The sequence below is a fragment of the Tauraco erythrolophus genome, chromosome 4 (genome assembly GCF_009769465.1).
Source record: "Tauraco erythrolophus isolate bTauEry1 chromosome 4, bTauEry1.pri, whole genome shotgun sequence".
Classification (NCBI taxonomy): Eukaryota; Metazoa; Chordata; class Aves; order Musophagiformes; family Musophagidae; genus Tauraco; species Tauraco erythrolophus.
The window spans coordinates 34325743-34348348 of record NC_141468.1 but is presented as its reverse complement, the minus strand read 5'-3'; the positions used below and the strand labels follow the sequence as shown (position 1 = coordinate 34348348).

The following is a 22606-nucleotide window of genomic DNA, read 5'->3' as shown; positions in this document are numbered from 1 at the left end:
ACTCAAAATACACCTGAGATCTGATGCGTCACTTGCCCAGGAACCGTTAGGGAATAAGCAAGTTCAGCAAATCCCTGACACTCTCTGTCATAATATTTTTGTTGAATTTGATGTATTATGTTCACAGAATTAGCGAAGACATTGACTGAATTCTTTCCACAGAACTCTTGGGCTGCCCTAGTGCAATGGAGGTTTAAGGAGAAGAACATGGCCCCAGTTCTAAAGGGCTTAGAGTCCAGTGGCTGGACACTATAATATTGTCTCATTCTGTGTCCACGTTTCATTTTTGTCCACTCATGACTTACTGACTACAAAATGTAGCAAGATGAGTTTCCTGTATGTACTGTAGACCCACATAAGTAACAAAAGTTAATCAATTATTCAGCATTATTCTATAGTATGACAAAGGTAAAGTCTGCATTTGGCTACCTCATGTCCTCATGATTTGATGTCCTAGGACTGGGAGTCTCCTGAGACTATGCTGGCAAGGAAACTTGCCGATCCCTTTTGCAATTTATTTGTGTACGTAAAGACACTGACCCATTTCCAGAACGGAAACCTTTAATAAGGAATCCTTAAAAAAAGGTTACTATCACAAATGACAGAGGATGAACTTATGGATACAAGTAGCAGGTTGTAAGATGAAGAAATGTAAAGTTTCTGAAAAATCACTGGGCGTATTTTAGATTACTGGGCATATGTTTAAGATTCTTCCCTGGATGATGCTCTATAATGAGAAAGGGAAATTTTCCTACCTTCTCAAATTCCTCAGAATTTTGACGAAAAATAGTATGATCTTGCCTCATAAGACTTTTTTTAGCAGGTTTCCAGAAGTTTTCTGACTTTTTCCTGTTCAATTATAACCGCTTTGGTGCAGTCACTTCATATAACTTTTTGTGACCTGTTTTCCTTATCTATAAGCAGAAAATAATGCAAACACCACCAGAGTAGCAGGACATAAAAGACTAAATTATTACAGAGTGTTTGAAAGGCACTGTAGAAATATTATAAATACTCTACATCCTTCCAATATTCCCCGTCTGCCTTTATAGCAATTGTTGCACACCACTAAAAGGACCAAGAGAGACTATCAAAATTGTAATAGCTATTGAGTTCCCTTCACCTGTACAGTATATCAGAGTAATGGGTCCCATGAACTCTGGTAACACCATTAGAACGGACAGCATGGAATCAAAACACAACAGTATTTTTCCTGTGGTGTGGAAAAATGGATGGTGTGATCATTTCAGTTAACGTTTAAGTCCTCATTACAATGATAAAATCATCTCACCATCAAGACATAGTCAAATACCAAATTAATTTTAATTAATGTTACTCTCCAGTGTGTCAGAACCTGTGGTTCATAGTTCAGGATTTGTATTTTTGTGACATGGTAAGACAGAGGATCCTAAACATGTTCTGTTTATGACACAGTCAACTATTTCATTTTTCAGCATTAACTAGCATCTACCTTGTTCAATTTAACTCCATTATCTTTAGAGGAAAAGAATTTCAGCTTTTCATGCTGGTTATATATCAGTACGGCCCAGTCTGTAAAACCAAAACACTGTGTTTTCTTCCCTCTCCCCTTCAAACAACTCTCCTGAATGGGAAAAAAGAAGACAAAAAAAAGAAGGAAAGTTCTGCTATTTACGAGTATGAAATTGTGAGGTTTTAAATTAGGAGCTAACTCAACCGTACATGTATAGCTTTTAGAAAAGGAAATCACCACAGTGTACCGGAGAAGGATTCCTGCTTCATCAGAAGAAAGATAAAAAGCTGCCAGTCTGAAAAAGTCCTTGTATGCTGAAACAAACAATGCAATTCAGATATACTTTATCTTCATCCTAAAACGTATGAAAGAGCTGTATCTTAGCTCAAGTCTCTAAGGTAGCTGACAAATTCCATCTTCAAAGCCCACAGTAATATAATGTGTTCTAAGGCAAAATAATTCAGAGAGAGGCAGTCTATGGAGGTCTCTGTCTCTGGGTTCAGCAATTTTTCTGTACCTCTTGAATCAAAACCAGATAAAAAATTGTTACTGGTTGCTATTATTGCAACATCAAGAGAAAATCCAAAACAAAATACAAAATGTTACCTTCATAGTCACCCAGAACAATACAGTTATTACCAATTAGTGAATTACTGCCCGTCACTAAATAAGTGGCCATGTGCATACTCTGAAACAACCCCAGAGCTGAAACACATGTATGTTCTACCCCTTTACAGACCATGATCAGGCAGAGCTCCAAACAATTAACACAATTTACCTCACAACTGAGATGACCTAAGAGTTTGCAAATGCTAAAATACACCAAGGTTTAGCTGACAGGTTTTATGATTATGTCTTTGTTTTCCTTAGTTTCTTTCACAAGCACTTGTAAAGCAGTGTCTTTGTACCAGGCTAGTTATTCTGTGTTGTAGCCTTGACTGCACTTTCAGAAGAAATCAAGGCTTACTGAATGCAATGAGTGGACCCAGTATCTGATGATCCAGTGTGGAAGAGTGTAGTATTTACCCTAAATTTTAACGAAAAGAGAAAACAAAACAAAAATAATAAAGAAAAGTAAGAAAAGAGTAGTTACTTTTATCTTAGCTTTTCCTTTTTACCTGTAGTAATAGCTGAGAAGCTGTTTTAATGTTCGTTTTGCTAATGGCGTAACTGACAGAATGATTAACTGAATGAATGAAGTACAAAAGGCCAAGAACGGAGTACTTACAGAATAACTCAATGAAGAATTAACTGAGAAAGTACATTAAGGTCTGACTTATTTTAATAAACTGGTTATATTGGAAAAAAACCCACCTCATTCATCTGAGCTAGTGTCACTCTTCTGAAGCATCAAACGAGTGCACAGGGACTACACACACATTAAAATTAAGATTTATTCTTCAGTATTGTCCTATGTCTGCATCTTTATGGGTGAGACTGATCTCCAGTTTATATGCGTACCTGAATGTTGGCTGCTCTTCACACTTTCTGGCAGGGTTACCATAAAAAGGTTGTCCTGCAAAGTCACATCAATTTTGTGAGCTTCTTACCAGTGGTTCCTGTAAACTATGGAAACCATGCAGAACTTGGTCTCAACCTCATAACTGTGTTTTGTAATCCCAACTCTGCAGTTCATATCTCATCACTGAGAATGACGTATGCATCTGGATCATTACCAGGCATTGATCCAAACAAATAAGCATCCTGGCAGCATCTTGCTAATCACATTCACTTTCTTCATTTCTTCTTCCACGTGACTGGAAGGATATACATTTTCCAGGCTGCCAAATCACTGGCCATTTACATTGCTACCTTCTATAATAGTTAATCTTCATAATGCTGCACACTCTTAATCATTGGGAAGTAATTCTGCTCATGAAATAAAAATAAATAATACAAACAGAACCAAAGCTATCCTTTCACTATCCTTACAGAAACAGTTCAACCTAATGAAGTCCTAGGAGGGAAGAGAGCTAACAGTGGAGCTACTAAAAAGAAAAACTCATCTCAAATTCAGAAGTGATGAGAATGGTATTATACATTACATAAAAGCATACATTGCAAATGAGTGTGGGTGTAAAAGAGAGGAAAAAACAGCCTGCAACAAAAAAGCTTCATCATCAGAACAAATGGTGTTCTTTAGACTTCCTTTTATAACATCATTTATTTAATCTCTGAATTTGTATCGTAACATCCATTAGGAGTTGTGACTGGTACGTACAAACGTTTGTACAGCGGGTAAGACTACACACTTACAATAGCGACTCAGTGTTTCAAACAAGTATCACATTTCACCTTACCTAAATCATGTTTCCATCTCTTAGCTAGGCTTTGTTTAGCAGTCATGTCTTTAATAATGACTAGAAGTAATTTGAGAAAACTCAGAAAAAAGATGTGTAAATCCTAGTGTCAGTAGAAATCATCACAGCAATCTATTTTAAATATGAGTTATTTTTTTCCTATGGGCTACCTATCTCTGCTTAGATGAAGAGAGTCTGTGGTGCCTCCAACGTACATTTAACAAAATAGTTTCATTTTAAGGTAGATATTTTCTTTTCAGGCTTGGGGTGGGTGTTAAAATATTTGTTTACTTGTGTATGCATATGTCTGTGTGTGTGGAGGGGAGGTACTATGTATGTGTAAGTTTATGTATATAGGTACATATAGTGTGTATATATCTGTGTGTAAGTGCATGCCCAGCAGGTCAGTTACACTGCAGAGAGTCTCTCCTGGTAACCACCAAACAATTAATTTAAGAGCATGATTGCAACTCTTGAAAACACAATGATAGGATATACACTTACAATGAGAAAGCAAAAGCATCAGATGACCCCACAACTCACAGAATCAGAGCAGTGATATCTGCAGCCATCTCTGGGCTCTCCTTCTTAATGACAAACCATGCAGATGACTAATGATGTACTAATAGCTGCAAAAAGAGATATGGCAAAAGGAAACAAAAATTTTCAGCTTACTAGAAAAGCTCATCTGTCATAAGCTAGATCAGTCAAACATAAACACCTTCTCTCACTTTACCTCCATGACAACTGCATGTTTAGGGTGAGCTACTGTAAAGAAACAGCTCACAGGAGAGACTGCCCATCACCGCAGCTTTCTTAAGTGTACCAATAAAAAAAGATCAAAACTGCCTGGGATTCTGGGACTGCCAGACTGAAGGCAAGTAACACCAAAGGCAAACAAAGGCTTCCTAGACCTCAGAACTATCCTAATTCCATCAAGAGATACGGTCTCTTGTCAAAAGGATTTTCCAGGAAATACATTAATGTCTACGTAACGCAGGATAATTGTAGGCTATGTAGGAGAAGTATTCAGCGCGAAACAGTGCAATGAAACTGCCCTCCCCTTCACGGATCGCTGCAGGGTCCTATCACATTCTTTCCACAACTAATAAACTTGTATTTAAATGTCTGTAGTGGATTTAATCTGCAAACACTTGCCACTTCCACCAGAAAAAGACTGCTTCTGTCAGAAGAGCAAAGCTCTTAACTTCTCTGGTACCTTCACCATGGAAGCTAACAAGCATTGCAGAATTTTATCAGACTATAGTTCAGTTTTAGAATCTTTAAATATTCAGTTTTAGAATCCTTAAATATTCAGATTAGAGTTCTTAAATATTCAGTTTTAGAATCCATTCTATTAATGCCTATGGAGATTTGGTAGAGTTCAAGATTTCACTTTTAAAGCGACTGACATTCTCAAGTTGTGAAAATAATCTAAAGAAATAAGTTCTTTTTTCCTCTCTCTAACACTCCCAGTACGTTCTGTTATGTAGATTCTACATAGGCAGGCACATCCGCATGTACTCAGGGGCTATTTGGATGGAAATAGAAAAGCTATGGAGCAAGACAGCCAGCCTAGATGTAAACAAGCTGGAACTGCTGGCAGCTGTGCTGCTACAAATAAAATTGCATTCCCCACTGTCTTCTCACTTATCAATTTTGACAGAAGACTGTCCTGACTTCTCATAAACAGCATTGAAAAGGAAAAAATCACATTGGGTGTCAGATTTGCCAGAATGGATTTGGTTGGTAGCTTACCACAAAGAAACAGAGGGTTATCTCCATTCCACACGGTGGGGAAAAACAATGCTCTGTCCAAGGGGCGGGGGCTCTACCTTATAGGGTAAAGTCTGATTTAATCCTTGCTTTTTTTCAAGTCTGGTTAGATTTAAGAATCTCTGACATAAGATTTGTTTACATCAAAGCGAAAAGGAAAAAAGATCAGCAAGCATTTCTCAAATGCATGATTCAAAAGCAAATACAACATAGAATGAAAAATATTTAAAAACTAAATCACTTTCCTGCTGACCCCTGCTTTATAGCTACACTTAGAGCCACATGCTGCTTTGTGGCCAGATAAAGAATGCTCTGGGACAGCAGGATGCTGTAGACAATGATACCATTGTTGAAAAAAAAAAGAAGAAATAAGGAAAGAAAGAAAGAAGGAAAGAGAAGGAAAGAAGGAAGGAAAGAAAGAAGGAAAGAAGAAAAGGAAAGAAAGAAAAGTAGTAGCAGAAAAAAACCAGAATTAGTATGCTGACATACAGGCACTCATTAATAAAATATCATCTTGCAACTGTGGGAGCAGAATTTGGCCCTGTAGCTGATGAATCCTTTGGTAACAAAGAAGCTCCATCGGGTATGGGAATTTACTCTCTCCCTGCAGCTCTGGAGAGAAAAATTTTGGTGTGCACAACACTTCTATGTAGGAAATCAAACAATGGTGTAAGTTAAGGCATGTCGAGCCTGCCAGTGCATATTCAGCAGTCTGATGTGTGATGATCTGTAACAGTCTGATGGCCATGAGTGGGAGGAGGAAGACACTCAAGCGTCAGCTGAGACTCCCAACGGGTGAGGACAAGGGCGAATAGCAGTCGGGGAGCAGATGGGGGAATGAATTGGGCTGGATGAAGGATGGAGCTGGCCTACGAATGTGAGAAACCTTTGATCACTGTGCTATGAACAAACTTAGCACTGCAGTGGGAGGAAGGGTCTAAGCATATGGGGATGAGACAAACACAACTTTTAATTCTGTGGGCCTCGCAGTCATGATGTGGCCTTTCTGACTTGCTTTTAAGGGGTGTTTTAAGCCTTGAGCTTAAAGACACATGGTGGACTTTACAGTGAATGTATTTCATAAAGAAGTCCAAGAGGGAAAAAAAAAAGTCCTTTACAGATTACAGGCTTCCTGGCTGCAAAAGGCTCAACAGCTGACAGTATATCCTCCAGGAAGTCACAAACATCCATTTGAACCTGAGTTTTCCCCCTTAGCTAGCATGCATCATACCAAATCTTCAGATCCCTGGCAAAAAGATAAATCCAAAAATCAACCCTTATAAGGAAGTATTAAACATAAAGGACCCGAAACACTATTAAATCTTTTTTTTTTCCCTATTGGCTGGATGATCGTACTTACTGGAAAGTAAAATGCCCTCAGCATACTTTGTTATTTCAAACAAGTCATGGTCTTACATTTCTCCCTGATTCTTCCACCTCCCTATTCATTGTGTTTATTTCTGTTCTTCCCCCATGGTGCACTTTGAATGCTAATTTATTAGAAGTACTTAACTACATACATATATTTTCCTATGTTATATACGCACATATGTTTTCACTTGCTTCAGATCCAACACCCTTTTGGTATGTTCTGCACTTAAGAAAATCATGAATTCTTGCTTTCTGAGTAGAGAGATCCACGATGAATTGCTTATACATAGTATTTCTCAGCAGTCAGCTTTGGTCCTCACTTTCGGTCTTTCACTCAATATAAGTGTGAAGTTGCAAGGATACGGGAAGAGTTTAAAGTATAATTAACTAGCTGATGACATGCAGTAAAGGGTTTCCTTTTCACTCATCTTAGATTCTACATTCTCACTCTCTTCTCATTGAACAAAGCAGGTGGGAATATCACAGACAAGACAGAAACTGAACCTTCTGGTAAAACGAGATAAGCAGACTGGAGTAGGAACTATCCCATTGTGCTGTGTGTATGAATATACTAAACTGTCACACTGGCTCACAGCCTCTATATTCCAAAGGAGTCCTTTGCCTTTGGACAATTTTGACAAAAAGAAAAGAAAGAGATTTATTATTACATGTATTTGAATAAAAAAAAAAATCTTAACTTTTCATTGAAGATCCTATCCTGATCCCCATATTTAAACTCTTTGGCTTTCAACATTGGAAAATGAGAGATACAGCTAAAAAATCACTGGTCTGAGCCATTTAAGTGGTGAGGTAAGATGGTGAAAAGAAACTGCTCAAACTTTACCAGTCGATTTTGGGTTTTGGCACTTTCCAGAATTTGCTCCCCAATCTATTTTCCAATGGAAATGGCTATGACATAAAATGTTAGAATAGACCTTCTTTTGGTTATCAGGTAGGAATACAGCACCCTGTATCTGGCTAGAAGTCCAATACCTAATCAAAGGGCTGCAACACATCTCCTATGAGGGGAGGCTGGGTGAACTGCATTTGGTTAGCCTTTTGAAGAGAAGTGTCTTCTTTATAAACAGATCTTATTGCCTCCTTCAAGTACCAAATGCAAGGGTCCAGAGAAGCCAGAACCAGACTCTTCCTGCAGGTGCCCAGTGACAGCCAGATGAGAAAACAGACACAAGTTGACACCCAGGAAATTCCAATTAGATATCGGGAAAGGGCTTCTTACCACAAGGATGGTCAAACACTGGAAGAGCTGCTTGGAGATGTTGTAGACGGTATACTATTGTCCTGGTTTTGACTGAGACAGAGTTAGTTTTCCTTTTTAGCAGTTAGAAGAGTTCTATGTTTTGGATTTACTATGGGATTTGTTATGAGAAGAATGTTGGGAGCGCACTGATGTTTATAGTTGGTGCTGAGACAACAAGGACTTTTCAGCTTCCCAGGTTTTGCCACTGTGCAGGAGCACAACAGGCCAGGACAAAGAGCCCACAACTCCCCTTATGATCTGAATTTAGACTGAGGATTGAGGGTCAAATTGGCCAATGGAGTATTCCATATCATGCCAGGTCATGCCTAGTAGACAGACGAGGGTTGACTGGGAAGTTGGGAATTCTCTTCTGAGAACTCTCTCAGACTCTTGGTCTCTCTCTTTCACTCTTTTTTCAGACCTCTCACTCATCTGGGGTTGTGGTGTTGGGATCACTTGTTTTGGGATCACTTGCTGGGACAGGATGAGCGTTTGTCACTGAGTGGTGAGCAATTTCTTGCTTGTATATATTATTATAATTATAAACATATATGCATATGTTACTATTATATTTTTCTAATTTTATATTATTATTATTATTAAATTGTTCTTATCTCAACCCACGAGTCTCCTTTCCTTTTCTTCTCTAATTCTCTTCCCCATACCCTGAGGGTGGGGGAGGATGAGTGAGCAGCTGTGTGGCATTTAGTTGCTGGCTGGGTTAAAACCACGACAACTATAAAATATATCAGAATATAACTATATCAGCTATATAATATAAGCGTCCACTTCCTTTCCCTCTAAGATAGGCTCTCTCTGCAACTTCTGGACTTGCCTCAAATAGTGATACTCAAAAGCAACTTGGGAAACTTAGTGGTGACGTCTACTGAAGCCAATGGGACAATATTAGCACATTACATCAGTGCTAAAATCTTTACAGTGACTTCTACACCTCTGTTTGCCATTCATTTTGTTGGAGACTAAGGTCTGGAAGGGATCCAACACCTGTAAAAGCTCTGTGTATTGGAAACCAGTCTCTCACTTGAGATTGTCAAGATATATACTCCTCTGTCCACGAACGCCCTTTTTGATACATCATGGACTTTCCCAGGAGAAGACCTCAACGTCTGGAGTTTTATGCCTGACTAACGGCATAAAAACTTTCAAATCTAATATGCTTCAAGGGGTAGAGGAAAACCTGTTGGAAGTAAGAATTATGATAAGATCAGGAACTTTAAGCCCTAGTAGATAGCTATTCCCCTTCCAAAATCAAATATGCCACAGCTGTTTCTCAACCTGATTTGCAACTCTCCTAAGTTTATTAAAGAACTCCTTCGTAACTAGGAGCTCTCTCTAAACTGTGGCAGGTGCCTCTTTCTGGCCAACAAACCCTAGATACACAAAGTCCAGAGGTTTATGGGTTGTCACAGCTGCAGTTCAAATCAGCTGAGAATCACTCGACATAATCAGCTTCACTGTTTACAATAAATTTCACCTATTGCAGGTAAAGTCATACTTTATTTTTGTTGTATTTCAAAATGTTACTGCCCAGCACTTGGCTCTGTAAACATCATTATTACTGCTGCCTGCCTGCTTTGGGCCTGAAACATGTCAGAAGATTTATCTGTCTCATCAGCACTTTCTAAACACCCAGGCAGCCAATCGAAATGGGGAGGCATAACAGATGTGCCAACATCTGCTGAAGCGAGCATTTATCTAGACAGCAGAACACGTAGCTGTAGATTCAAACTCCTAACCAGTTACAATTCCACACATTTGGACAGCTTTGATCTACAACTGTGTGAAGGTTATTTTGGAATATTAATTCAAATCAAGTTGAAACATAATTTTTCGATTTTCGACAGCTATGACAAATATACCTTCCTGTAATTCAGTTTATGACTCTCAGAAATAGTAAAGGCAAAATACTATGAAAAAGCCAAATGTAATAGTTGAGCTTAGAAAATTAGAAATTCTTAGAAAGCATTAAGCTAAAATTCCACACCATCCGTGCTCTTGTTTACTCTGAGATATATATTAAAATATGAATAGTTAAATTACGCAATTTTTAAATCGCGTATATGTGCCTATAAATCAAACACATGAAGCGATATGCAATGACTTTTAAAACACATTTTTATTTTCCTGGCACCAAAACGAGGTCTATGGGCACTATATCCATGCTGAGTTTCAGCTGTTCAAACTTCTGTTGCACACAGAAACGTCCTCCACCCCCAAACATATACTTGTACAGACTGATGAAATCATGAGATGAAATACAAAGCAAACTCATCATCTGCTTTTTTGATGCACAATACAGTTTCACCTGTATTCCTGCTCACCAAACCATGCCCTCCAGGAATGACTATCACATTCTCTTTGAAGAGCTGCCTCATTAAATAAAAAAGCAAACTTCCAGAGAAAAGACCTCTCCTGCTTTTTTGATTTCTCCTCTGAAGGCCCAGCATGCATAATATTGAAACCTTGTTTAAAGTCCATTTTCTTGTAAAAGGTTCCCCTTGCTAGGGGGATTTGGCCCTTGCTTCCTGTGCTCTTGAATTTCCTACAATACTAAGCTTTAAAATAGTGACATTATAATAAGGTGTTTAAAATGACATAGGTTATTTTTAAAAGACTATGTAAAATAAACTATTTTCTCCCATCTTTTGTCTGTATAGCTAGATTCCATGTCTCCAAGACAGACTACGCCGACTTTCAAGCAGAAGGCATATGAAAAATAGCATTAATAAAATGCTTAGAAACACTTTCACTGTAAAGCATATATGGAGATACGTGGTATAATAGTACAAAAACTGTCTAAACAAAGCATTTCTTCAAAACAGAAGATTTATAATTCACAGATTTCCATAAATATGAAAATATTGCCAACACCTTTCTCTTTCTCTGCTGAGTGAAAAACACATACCATATGTTGTAACATTGCCCAACAATAAAGTGCTGCTGAACTAAGATCACTTTTCTTCATTTTCCTGGAAAAACATAAGCTCTGACAACAAGGAAGAATTTTTATTAGCTTTCAGGTGAAGTGAGGAGTAACCCTATGTTTGTTTTATGAAATCATGAAACAAAATGAATATCACTGACTTGATATATTTTCCTCCTGTTGTAAAACACAATAAATGGTAATAACTTTGATAAATTTGCCCGTATCAGTCTCCCGTCTTTTTCTCCCCACTGTCTCATGATCTTCTGTAGTTGTGGACACAATTCAAATCCCTAAATTGGGATATTCATTACTTAGGGGAGGTAAGATGACAGCAATATCATCTACTTTGAAAGTCAGAATTTTGTGATGACATACAGTAACACACTTGAAATTAACAAACAACTGTGGCAGGAACTACCCTGACATCCTCTTCCATCTAAATGACCCAATGACTAGCAAGGAAGAAGACTGATTTAATGGCCAAAAAAGAGATGCATGACAAGTAAAGGCTCCTGGGTTTTACTGCCAGTTCTGGCAGTGACTGACTTGGCAAGTCTCTCAATACAACTGTCCTTAGCTCACCTGCTTGTGAATTTCTGTAGCAATAGAGGACATAGTATAACTGAAGAACCTCAGTGGAATGATGTTAAGTTTAATTAATCTATACTTGGAAAGTGACTTCAATTCTTTAAAGACAGATGAAAAAGTAAAAAGAACAGACTGCTCCCTTTACTACTCCTTTGCTCATTTACAGGGTACTATTTGCTGCAGTTAGGGAGAAATTACATATTTATTATTGACCATGCGTAAATTACGCCGATTTAAATCCCCAGGAGTTTTAAAAATAAAAATGTCACTAAAATACATAATCTTGTGCTGTAGTATGCCAAATGCATGCTGAAAGATTCGTCTTTTAATTATTACAATGTTATTCAAAGAATGACAGCAAAAAAATATTCCAGTGCCACTTCTCCATTTTATATGTGACCTTTTCCATTTTCAGTCCATAGTGACAGTCAGCTGGACCACAGGCCAGGTGTCAGAAGCTCAGAACTCCTTTTGAGTTAAAAGGAAAACAAGCTCAAGGAAGGGTTTTAGAAGCCTCGATCATCGTAGTGTTTTCTCAGGTTCAACCGAAACAACTCTAATAATCGATTTACTTGTCCAGGAGACTTCCTTACAAGCTTTTCAATTAATAACCCATCTTCCGCATTAGCTTCGCTGTACGGAAACACTCCTTAGGTAACAAAACAACAGAGCCTGACTGCAGCAATCAGGAGCACTGGCAGAGCACACACAGAAGCTGTTTCCATAAAAACTGTTTATTCAGGTGTTGGCAATTGAAGCAAGAGCTCCGATTGCGTTGCCGCAAGTGTCTATAATGCTCGCACAGGGGTGTTTGCAGGCTATCACAGCTCTGAAGGGAGCTGTTACAGGCTATCAGCTCAGTAATCCACATGTTAAAATGGCCCTAAATATGTATTTACAAGATAGACAGATCTGTTTGGTTTACTGGTTAAACAACTCATTTGTTGAAAAGGCCTTAAATACGAATTCACAGGGCAGGCAGGTCTCTCTTGCCCTATTACAGCAGTGGTGGGCCTTTCAGAAAGTCATCGGAGACCACACTTCAGCGGCCCATGAGCACCTCAACCCACAAATACTTACGCATTCAAGTAACTTTATTCAAATAAACAGTCTCACTCAGATTGCCAATCTGAACAAAATTACTCCTTCTTTTGTTCTGAACAGCAAGAGCACCAATGAAATTCGTTACTTCAAAAGCATTATGTCACAGAAATGGGAAATTCAGATTTGTGCCTGAAATACCAACCTTCTCTCATCATGATAGGATGACTGTTACTGGAAGAGTAAACCAATGTGTTACTGCTGCATTGCTCAGATATGGTAAGAGAAACAGAGAGAAGAGGATAAAGTTCTCCCCTGTGGGAGTTCTAAGCATTCACTGAGAAGTCTACACAAAACCTTACTCATGGCCAATTCCCAAAGTTTTCTAGCATTTCTCTCTTCAAGCCCCATTTTTAGTTGTTTGTGAAAACAGCTGACAGCATCTGATCCAGAAATGCTCAGGTCAATAGGAAACTTTGGCAATTTCTGTGGGTTTGGATCAGCCCAGTGGTAAACTTAAAGGACATTTACTGTTAACAGATTTATGAGTGCAAATACTTATCAAAACATTTAAATGGACAGCTGTGCATAACCATAAATTAGCACTTACATTCAACATGCATACACACATTTATTTCCTTATTCTGACTTAAAATCTGTCCCTCGGGTCTACAAAGCAGAACATGAATTTAAGAGTATTCATTTTGCCCTGAGATATTAACCAACCCTCAGAGCACTATGGGGTGCTCCATTTAGGAGGAGATACTGATGACAGAGTCAAGCAAATTTCATATGAATCTTCTAATTTCCAGAAGATCTATTTTCCAGAGCAAAGGAGGAATCAAAATGTCAGGTGTGTGGTTTCTAGCTCATGCCCCAAATTTCACAGTCATCGGGTGGGAAAAATCTCACAGAGCTTTCTCTCAAAATACCATGCTCTTTTGTTTCCTGCGGGACCTCTGATCCTTTCATTGTCTGGACACAAAAGGCTTTATAAAAACTGACCACAGAAAGATTTCACCTGCACATGCCTCGTGTGGTTGGCTACTGAATCAGCGACACGCACTTTCCTGAGCAAAAAAGTAAAATAAAGAAGCTCAGTGGTTTCTAAGACGTTAAGTGAAGAGCATCAGAATACCTTGTGATTTCATACAGCATCAACTCAACCATTAGCAACTTCTCCCAGGTACTGATCTTGATATTGTCCCAATATGTCAGTGCCAGCATTTCACACATTAAAACTGGAGTCATCAGACACAGGTAGGCTAACACAATGGCTGCCGTTCTGACTTTTTGACCCTGAAAATGCTAATCCTGGCACAGTGGACCATTGATATGGTTTTTCAGGCTCCTGCAAGCTATGTCATTGTATTGAAGCAATCACTTGTGCCTTTATCTAAAAACAAGAACAATCAGAGCTGGAAAGTCTTTTAGGCAATTATCCTGATCTCCTTCGCACATCCACATCAACTAACACCCAACCTCCTTCCGAAAAAAAGCCTCAATTCTGAGAGCAAACTTCAGCCTACTCTTCCCCGTATATGCAACAAGTAACCTCGACCCACTACCATTCTCTCTCAAGGATGTCTACTTTTGCTGTTTGTAAGAAGCTTTCAGCTAGAAATAAGAATCTTTTTCTATCTCAGATGTATGAGATTTTAAAAGCTGTAATTCCCCAGAGATATTGGCTCTCACAGCAGAAACTGATCACTTCCCATGTTGCTTTTGCTCAACAGCTACTTCAGTACATAGGTGGTATGAAGACCTCTGCCCTTGGATAAAGACCTGTTGACCAAACGACACTACCTGCTTGTGCCTGCCTGTAGTATCTTATTTTCTTTTGCCCCTCTTGTTGAAAGGCAGTCTCCTCAGACTGAATACATAGGACTAGACATCAGTGATGCTTTCTTTTGTCCAGCTTTGTCTTTACAACATTCTTTGTTTGTTTTGTTTTGTTTTAATCTATTTATCCACTGTGCCACCATTTAAGTGACTTTGTCCCTTTAATTTCTGTATCACTGCCAACATTCCAAATCAAGTATATGATGTTTCTCTCTCCTGGACAGTAGGTTCAGAAATGTTATTAAAGAAGTGCATGTCCATTAGCTTATGTCCTCCTCTCTAGCACCAGCATCCTCTGTTCTTCTTACAAGGAAAAATTTTAGAGCCATGTTTAACACAGATTTACTGGGGGCTGTGCCACTTTTAGTCCTTTCACCTTATTGGTACCAGAGAGTGTGATGTATACTCTAACATCACAAGATGTAATTCCAGCAGCACAACAGCCACTCACAGCCAGACTGGGTGGGTTTGTCTTGAATATCTTTGGCTCTCTTTCAGTGATATTGACTGCAAATCCAACTGAGCATTTACAAATCGGTCAATTCCTGCTTTATCTTAAAAGTCCTCATGGGTATCTGGCTATGCCAGAATTGCAAATCTTTCGATCTCTTTCTGCCAACACTGACTGATGCTGACTCTGACCCCTGTCTCAATACCTACCAGCAATTCAGATTCCTTTTAGGACAAGTTTTGCAGCAGTAACATAAGGATGCTCAAGTTGGCTATCAGCAATGCCCTAGCTTCATCATCTTCCCAGCCATTTGTTTAAGGTATGGTACTGTATGGAGCCTAATGAGCCACCCAGGGAATTCATCCTTCCAAGACAATTGGCTCATACTTGAGTTTATTGCGCTGCGACAATCTGAGCACAACCCACTGGGTTTTTCTAGCTTACAAATGGAATAGAACAGTCTTGTAAGTGTCTAATCCTACTAAATCCACTGGCAAGTATAAGTCCATATCCTCAGTGCTGGCAATCATATGCGATCCCTCTTGTTTACTTCTTATGGTGGTAACTCAGGTACTTAAACGCCATGACGTATCTGTAAGCAAGTTCCAAGATGATCAAAGCTTTCCAGGACATTCCCTTTCTTAGAAAACATTTATAGCACCTCAGTTGCTAGTCATCTTATTTCCTTACTTCCTAATTTGGCTGAGTGTCTTGCATTTGTGTCTCAGAACCAATGCATTCCTCACTCACAAATTTCTAGGAAATAACAAGGCGTTGCTCTAGTTCTTTTTCTGCTCACTATCTTGTTTCAGTCTGTGATGGTTTGATGTAAAGGGTTCTGGTGGCAGGAGAGGGGATTTGCTCCCTGTGACCTCCCTGGTTTTGGAACTGGGTCAGACCTGGCTCTGGCCACCAGATCGGACTCCCATCCCCCTTGGGGTTGAAACAATAGGCACCTCTGCGAATTGCCCTATTTAGGCTGGGACAAAGGAACTGGCAAAGGATGGCCGCGGCGGAGCTGCCGGGGGACCTTGGGGAGCACCCCACTCCCAAGGTGCCCGCTGGGCCAAGTTCACCCAGAGAGGACCGAGATCTGAGAGAAACAGACACACAGACACCAGGTCAGTGAATATGGAATGGGACTAGGTGTGCTGGAGCTGAGTTTCCCCTGCAACCAGTGGTGAGACGGCAGGCGCCCCCCCTGCAGCCATGGCAGTCTTTGGTGGAGCAGAGACCCACTTGCAGCCTGTGGAGAAGCCACATTGGAGAAGAGATGCTTGAGCCTGAGGATGGTTGTGAAGCATGGGACGCACGATAAGGCAGAGATGCATCTAAAGTCTGTGGGACGACCCATGCCGGAGTGAGTGGCAACAGCTCCCTAAGAATCTGAGACTGTGGTAAAGCCCGCACTGGAGCAATCCGATGGGGAAGGATTGCATCCTGTGGGTAGGACTCACTCTGGAGAAGTCTGGATTTTTCCTTGTGAGTAGGGGATCCACTGGAGCAAGGGAAAAAGGGTGTAAGGACTCCTCCTCCTTTAAGAAAAGGAGCGGCAGTAACAACATGAAATGAACTGACCTGCACTCCCACATTCTCTGTCTCCCCGCGCCGCTTGGGGAGAGGTAGAGCCAGGAAGAAAAGGAAAGGTGAGGGAGATGTTGTTTTTAAGATCTGGCTTTGTTTCTTTTTATCCTCTCAAGTAATCGGTTTTGTTTCCCTTTATCCTTTTAAGTAACTATTAATAAATTGCTTTGCTTTAAGAAATCTGAATCTGTTTTGCCCGGGACCATGGCTGGTGGGCGCTCCTCTGTTCTTGTCTCAACCCTCAGTCCTTTTATCATATTTTTTTCTCCTCTCCATTTCACTGGGGAAAGAGTGAGAGAGCAGCAGTGTGGAGTTTAGCTGCTGGATCAGCCTAAACCACGACACAATCCCTTTCTGAAATCTCCAGGTTTGGCTTTGAATTAATTTAAAAACTATTAAGTTTGCTGTGGAGACCTGCGAGCTGCTTATCTGTATCCTTTTAGTACAATGGGAATGCTAATGTGCAGTTTGGAAACTGGAGCATACTCCTGAAACTAGGTAGGTTTTTTGCTGTGTGATTAGCTAAGGTTCACACCAGAAAGTTGTAATGAAGAAAAAAACAATTATAAAATCAGGCAGCACTGATAACGATCCTCTTACAGAAAGCACAGTAATAATGAGAGACCTCTTTCCCCTAAACACAGGAGAAATTGAATGGTGGGAGATAGATAGAGAAGGCTCTGTGCTTCTTCCACCCAGCCTGCAGTCCGCAGGGTGGCATGAGCAGAGCTTCTGCACCCTCTCTTCTTGCTGTCTGCACCCTTAGATGGCAAATGGGCAATGCTGATTTTGTAAGTTGTTGTCTTCCCAAGTGCTTGAGCGCTTTTCCCCTCCCTGATGCTGCTGCCACAGCATGGCAAGTCGTGGAGCTATGCTGGAGATTAGATCAGGCAGCTGGGCTAGGTTAAAAACAACCCTTCTAAAAATCTAGTTTTAAAAAAATATTGGATTAGTTCTCACATCTGTTTCACAGAAAGTAACGCTGGCTTAACTGAGGGTCTGGAAAACACCAGGGCAAGCGTGGGACTGAGTGGCCACAGCAGGGTACGTCTATGCCAATACTGTTGTAGAGACCTTGACAGCATTGCACCATAACCTCTGCTACACTCACTGTCCTGCTGCTTCTCCCCTGGATCAGCAACAGCAGCTCGTAAATCCCTTTTGACTCTGTTCTTGACGAGAATTTTTTTGGATGGACGATGCTCTCAATTTTTCCTGCTACCTAGTTATGTCAAGGGAGCTTAATAATATCTTATAAGGACCTGAAATAACAAGTAATACAACCAATGAGTAACCTAAATCATAATATTACCATATAGGCTTAAATTTGGGGAATGTCTTTCATGTTTAGAAAGCTAGTTAAAAGCTCCTTGTTTCTCCTTCAAAACTTTCATATTTAGTAGAAAGCACTCTTCTCAAAGGAAGCTAGACAGCTCCCTCTCTATTTAAATTTCACATGAAACACTTTATTTCAGTCACCCAGTGAATTTGCCTTGGGCAACTGGATCACAGCTGACAGCAAATTAATGACTATGATGGTGTGATTAGTAGAGATTACAGGCAACTGAGAACCTGCCCGAGCATTTGCTGTTGTCACAATACTTATGCCAGCTATTATTAGGAATTAATAATGGTCATAAAGATGATTTGATTCCAACAGGTAGACTCTTTAACAATTTGAAATCTGTTAGTATTTTAATATGTCACTGATATTCTGATTAAATGGTGAAAACTATTTTTATCTAACCATTTTTTACTATTCTTTCTAGATGTTTACATTACTAATTTATTTAAATATTACTAGAAAAATAGTTTCTATTACATTTAAGGAAGAAGTACCATAAACAAACACATGATAGAAGAATTTAATATTATATTACACACGGGGAGTCAAAGCAGAACTTAAGCTCTGAGACTCTTGTGCTGTGAGATATCACACTAAAACCCAAGTGGGTGAAATAATGATTTCACTAATCCCTAGCAATGATTTTTTGAGGAGTTCAAATAAAAGTTTGCTTGTTTTGATTGAGATTCACTAAGTAGATGTTATTTGATTTTTCTGCTTCCTAGGGGAAGAACTTCAGATTCCCCAAGCTGCTAGAAGAAAAGAACAATGGGCTTGCAAGAGAGCTTCTTAGCTGCTAAAGACACGATAAAAATGAACACACTGCATATTTGCCAAAGCTTTTGCCATTCGTTTCATTTTCAAATGTCAACCAGTTATATGAAACCTTTAAAAAGGTTTCTTAAGGTAAAGCAAACAAGAGGATAGGATATTTTTAATCTTGTATTAAAGTTATTTAATTATTTAAATAACTCTAATTTAAAATATAGTAACTTGAACTTATGCAAAGACTCAACACTGTTAAATAATAAAAAGAACCATCTGCTTCTTATGCCTGCCCCTAAAAATATTTTGTTAATGGATGATAGTGGAAAATAGGAAAAGCCAATGACCATCTGACTAGAAAACTACTTAGATATTGAAAAGAAAATCTAATGAAGAGCAGCATCACCAATTACACGTTATCATTTTGGGAAGCCTCTCATAATGATTTTCCAGTGACTCAGAAACACACCTAGAAACACACCCACCATTGTACTGGAGAGTACAATGCATTAACATCAAAGGGAGATTCGTGGTACAGAGCACAATTTCTTGTAACTGCAATACTTACAATGTCAAACATCAAAGAGCAAGTAATAGAAATTATACTCATTTTCAAAGTTGTGGCTGGACCTTACAAACATTCAAGCAAACACACAAGTATCTGGAAGACTGATCCCTAAGGCATGAGATATAAGGCCAATTAATTCTTAAAATTAGGTGGGGGGGAAGCAATTAAGCTTCCAGTTGCCATATTTAATTTTGGAAAGGCTTGCTTTAAAGTGTTAAAACTGCAAAAGCAAAGCATCTGAGTTACAGCCTCCACTGCACAATGAAGGAACATGCTTAATAAGACTCTGGGACTTGTATGCAGCCACCCATTGCAGAATTCTGCTTTCACATTTCATGTGTGTAGCCTAACCTTAGTAAAGCCTGTGTCGTTAAACAGGTATAAAACAAAACAGTCTTTGGTGTCAAATTTTTTAAGAAGTATTCCCACTCTTACTTTTCTCAGGGGAGCCTGCTATCAGCTGTGCAAATACCATGTCTGTACCAACAAAAAGAGAGGCTGCAGTGTGCCAGTGATCTTACCTCATACTCAAAGTCCTCTGCTCTATCTGCATCAGCAGGCAGGCTGGAAAGATACTCATTACCTTCATAAAATTCATGCTCCACTGGGTGAAGAGAATGGCAGCTATGTGGAACAAAGCAGTACAACAACAGTAGATGAGACAATAGGTATTTTTAGATTAAAAAGTGATAAAACCCCCCACTTCTCTGTAGTTTTCTCATCTCTGGAATGCTACTCTGAATGGCCTGACAGCCTGAAAGAAACTGTACCAAGAAGTAGCAAGAGCTGTTTTCTTTTCAAAAGCTCATACTCCAGCTGAATTAATTTTGCTGGGTTCATCTTTTGTCAGATTTACACAGGGTGATTTCTTAAAAGGGTCTGTTTTGGGCCAAAGTACTTAATTGTGACAATTAAATATTTTTTATGCTCATAAATGTACCTAACTCCACATTCACATGCTGTGTCACGGCCAGGGGCAACTCATTAATTATATGATTATAAAATCTTGAACGTCGACAATCTGCAACCCACACTAGGCTCACAAATTGTTCAAGAACTTGCATAAAATGACTTGCATTATCCTCTTCTTTTAAATTGATAACAGGATGTTGAAGCGCATTTGAGTAACTGCACACTTAGAAATGTCAGTAAACTACACTGTTAAATCAGCTTGGAGCACAAAGAACCAGGTCTTTACAAAGTGCACTTAGGTACAGGCTTAGACCTAAGGCTGGATCCCAATCATGCAGCACTCAGTGTGGATCTGTCTTAGCAGAGGTAGGAAACTTTTCCCCATGCTGGCGGCATGGGAACTTCAATCACAGTAGCACACAGTTTAGTAATATCCATTAACAACTCAAAAATTTACACATATCATTTTCCTGGCTGTGCAGCAGTAAGTGGTAGGCTCAATCCAGCATTTGGCTGGCAAGTTCTCTCTGAAACAATCGTCCACCCAGCTTACCTAGAAATTCTAAAAACGGAGCTACATCAGTCAAAAGTGGTATGTTCTCCACTAGCACCAATTTTGTAGAGATGTGTGGTGTGCTAGGAAGTCAGTGGGGAAGCTCTGGGGCTATCATAGCTTTGCTGGTTACAGCAGAGGGCAAGGGTCAACCACTGGATGGTGTTACTCATGAGGTGGAGTCCAAAGGGGAAGAAGCCTAAACCCTATTTTTGTACAAGCACCACCTGCTGATGTTTGCATTCAATTCAGTTTCAAAGAATTCAACTGAATTCAATTTAATTCATATCATTTGACATGACAGGTGAAATTGTACTTTTCACCTGTATATTTTTTGAATTGTTTTGCTTTTGGCGAGAGGACCTTTAAATCAGATAATTTGTTCCCCTGATTTTTTTGGTAAGAAATTTGGAAGAATAGAAAGCAACAAGGCAGCTCTTTCTAGGTTTCAGGAAGCCTTTTTTGTACTTTGGAACACATAAGTGGTTTTCTTCTTGACTAGGACTTAGCTTAGGATGAACAAACACATGAACACAAAGTAAACATGGCCATGATTCCTTTCTGTAGCAGAGTTTAGGAAAACCATCACTGAAGCCTGAATGGGACAGTGGTTATCAATGACATTTATAACATATATAAAGCATTCCGGAGACTTTTTCCAGAGAAGGCTACGGGCCTACCACTGCAATGCCTCAGTCCCACAGGTAAACAGCAGGAGAAGATAAGCCATACCTGTCTGAAAGCAGAAAAGGGCAGATATCAGGAACTGGTGGTGTGGAAGGCCTTAGTTTGGCCAGAGCCATAATGTGCTCGAAAGTGATGTCAGTCTGAGTGCAGGCATCCACAAGCCGAACATCGTGAGAGCTACACTGAACTTTGCTAACTGGGGCTCGTCGTAAAACCTGAACTACAATTGGCTCCTTGGCATTGCGAAAAGCTTCTACTGCCTCTTCATGAGTGGCCTTGGAGAGGTCCTTCCCATTGACCTAGAGAAAAACACAAAAATATTCCAAAGATTACTCACAAGAGAAAAGACAGCATTAAAATATGGGTGTAAAATACAGGGAGATGAATTATTTGTGTAGTACATCAAGCCACATGCTGACATTGATTGGACCTTATTTTGGCATCCATGCAAGAGGAAAGATAAGGCTGGGAGGAGAAAAATTCTTTAATCTTTGCTAGAAATTAGAAATTATTTGAACTCTTCCATAATTTGAACACAGTAGAGAAACTACAGCATTTTAAAAGGACATTTAAAATTATTTCTCTCATGCTATTTTATTCACCTCATAAAATACAAATAAAAAGGGAGGGGTGCCTTTAATTTTCAATTTCAGCATTTTCTGTGGCATGCAACTGTTTTACAGGATTTCTGGCACAGCATTGTTATTAATGCAGATGTCAATAAACATGTCTCTGATGTCTAAAAAGAAACAAGGCCAATTTTCAATGTTTTGTCACTTATCTGCTGTGACCATTATACAATCATTAAGACTGAAGATAGGAAGATTTGACTAACACAGTCAGCTGCTGCTCTTTTAAGGAAAGAGAAATCTAAATCAAACAGACTGAAGAAATAATTTGCTACAAACAGACGAATAGTAAACCAGAGAAAATTACGCTGCAAATGCAGCATAGCTTGCCAAAACTAAAGGACTGTGGCAAGGTTTCTCTCTGCTACAGGCAAAGCAGCCTAGATGGGGCCTTCTGGTATTAAAAAAGGTAACTGCATGGCTGGGTGATGCTAAATTCAGATGAATTCAGGCCTTTAGGGCAAATTTGCCAAGTATCAGCCCACTACAAAATG

General features: G+C 39.4%; 1 protein-coding gene across 4 annotated transcripts in view; it reads right to left on the bottom strand.

Annotated features, from left to right (window-relative positions):
* PDZRN4 (PDZ domain containing ring finger 4) overlaps positions 1-22606 on the bottom strand; it is a 263260-nt gene that overhangs the window by 25608 nt on the left and 215046 nt on the right. For all 4 annotated transcript variants that reach the window (XM_086610014.1, XM_086610017.1, XM_086610015.1 and 1 more), the window contains 2 exons: positions 21529-21782; positions 19853-19955 (listed from right to left, as the gene is read on the bottom strand). In XM_086610014.1, coding sequence (XP_086466140.1) covers positions 19853-19955; positions 21529-21782 — 357 coding nt within the window. The remainder of the gene's footprint in view (positions 1-19852; positions 19956-21528; positions 21783-22606) is intronic.